General features: G+C 34.9%; 1 protein-coding gene across 1 annotated transcript; it reads right to left on the bottom strand.

The window, feature by feature from the left end:
• Positions 1 to 350: 350 nt before the first annotated feature.
• Positions 351 to 1,187, bottom strand: LOC110721111. The gene has a single exon (XM_021900239.1). It carries the CDS (start codon positions 1,185 to 1,187, stop codon positions 351 to 353), a length of 837 nt encoding a protein of 278 aa, XP_021755931.1.
• Between the last annotated feature and the right edge of the window lie 336 nt (positions 1,188 to 1,523).

The following is a 1,523-nucleotide window of genomic DNA, read 5'->3' on the forward strand; positions in this document are numbered from 1 at the left end:
GTACACCATACTGTACGTCGTCTTCTCAAAATATTCTTTCGATTGTTTGTTGATGCTCTTGTCACCAACGTCCTCTGATATTGTTTCTTTTTTCTTGTCACCGACAACTTCTAATCTTGACTTTTCTTCTTGTCATTGTGTTGGTACTCATGTTACCAACCTTAATTTTGTTGTTTAATTTTGGTACTCGTGTTACCATCTTTCTAACTGATCTGATGCTCGTGTCACCAGAGATCTCCCAAATTCTCCTTTCGAATATATCTCCTTTATTTTTCCTTTTAATTTTGGTGCTCATGTCACCAAATATTTCTGCTAATGCACTTGTCATTAGCAACCTCTTATTTTCTTCTTCAAAACAAGCTTTCTTCATTATCTTCCTTGCCAAAATTGGCAATTTCCACATCAGCTTTCTTGAACCTGCAATTCTTTCCAACATGACCGAACTTTTTGCATATCCAACATTGTGTTTTTCCTTTGAAGTAGCAATCTGCACTATCATGGTTAGTTCTCTTACAAATTTTACAAAATAATTTATTCTCCATACCTTTGTATTTTGGTGAATCTTCTTCATCTTCACCCTCGACCTTCTTCATGGACCCATTTCTCTTGATTTCCCCTGGTTTAAGGGAAATTTTTGCTGCAAGCGCGGTCTCCATCATGTCTTCATCATTACTTTGACGAATTTTTCTTTGTTCATGGGACTCCAGAGATCCCATAAGTTGTTCAACAGTTATGTTGGATAAATCTTTTGTTTCTTCAATTATTGTAACTATATTGTCAAATTTGTCATTTAATGATACTAGAATTTTCTTCACAATTTTTTCATCCGAAATTTCTTCTCCATATGATTTCATTTGATTAACAATCTCAATAATTCTTGAAAAATAATCTTTAACCAAGTCATTATCTTTTATCCTTAAATTTTCAAAATCTCTTCTTAAAGATTGAAGTTTAATACTTCTCACCTTGCTATCTCCCTGGAACTCTTGTTGTAGAATCTCCCATGCCTCCTTTGCTGTATTAGCCCTCATAATTCTTGGAAAAATGGTATCTTTCACCGCATTTTGTATGAGATATAATGCCTTTGCATCCTTCATCATTTCCTCCTCAAGTCTCTTCCTTTGAGCATCACTTAGGCTGCTTTCATCTTCAGGTTCATTATAACCTTTATCGGCATAGCTCCCCATAGTCCATATGACCATAGCATCGTCTTCATTTTAATTTTCCAAAAATCATAACTTTCTCCCCCAAAAGTTGGAATGGGAAAACTCACATTGTTATTGGCCATTATATATTATGTTGTGTTTGGGATAATATGTGTATGATATTATAGGAAGGCTATGGGTATTGTGGCTCTTGATACCAAATGTTGGAAATAGAAGTGGAAGTAGTACGTGATGGGTTGCAAGGATGAAATTATTATTGCATGAAGTGAATTACATTGCATGGCTACTCCTACTCTTATTTATAGTAGGTGTAAGTCGGTTCTTTCCACCGACATATTACTATACCTTTACTCTAGA

Source organism: Chenopodium quinoa, unplaced genomic scaffold (assembly GCF_001683475.1).
Source record: "Chenopodium quinoa cultivar QQ74 unplaced genomic scaffold, ASM168347v1, whole genome shotgun sequence".
In the NCBI taxonomy this organism is placed as follows: Eukaryota; Viridiplantae; Streptophyta; class Magnoliopsida; order Caryophyllales; family Amaranthaceae; genus Chenopodium; species Chenopodium quinoa.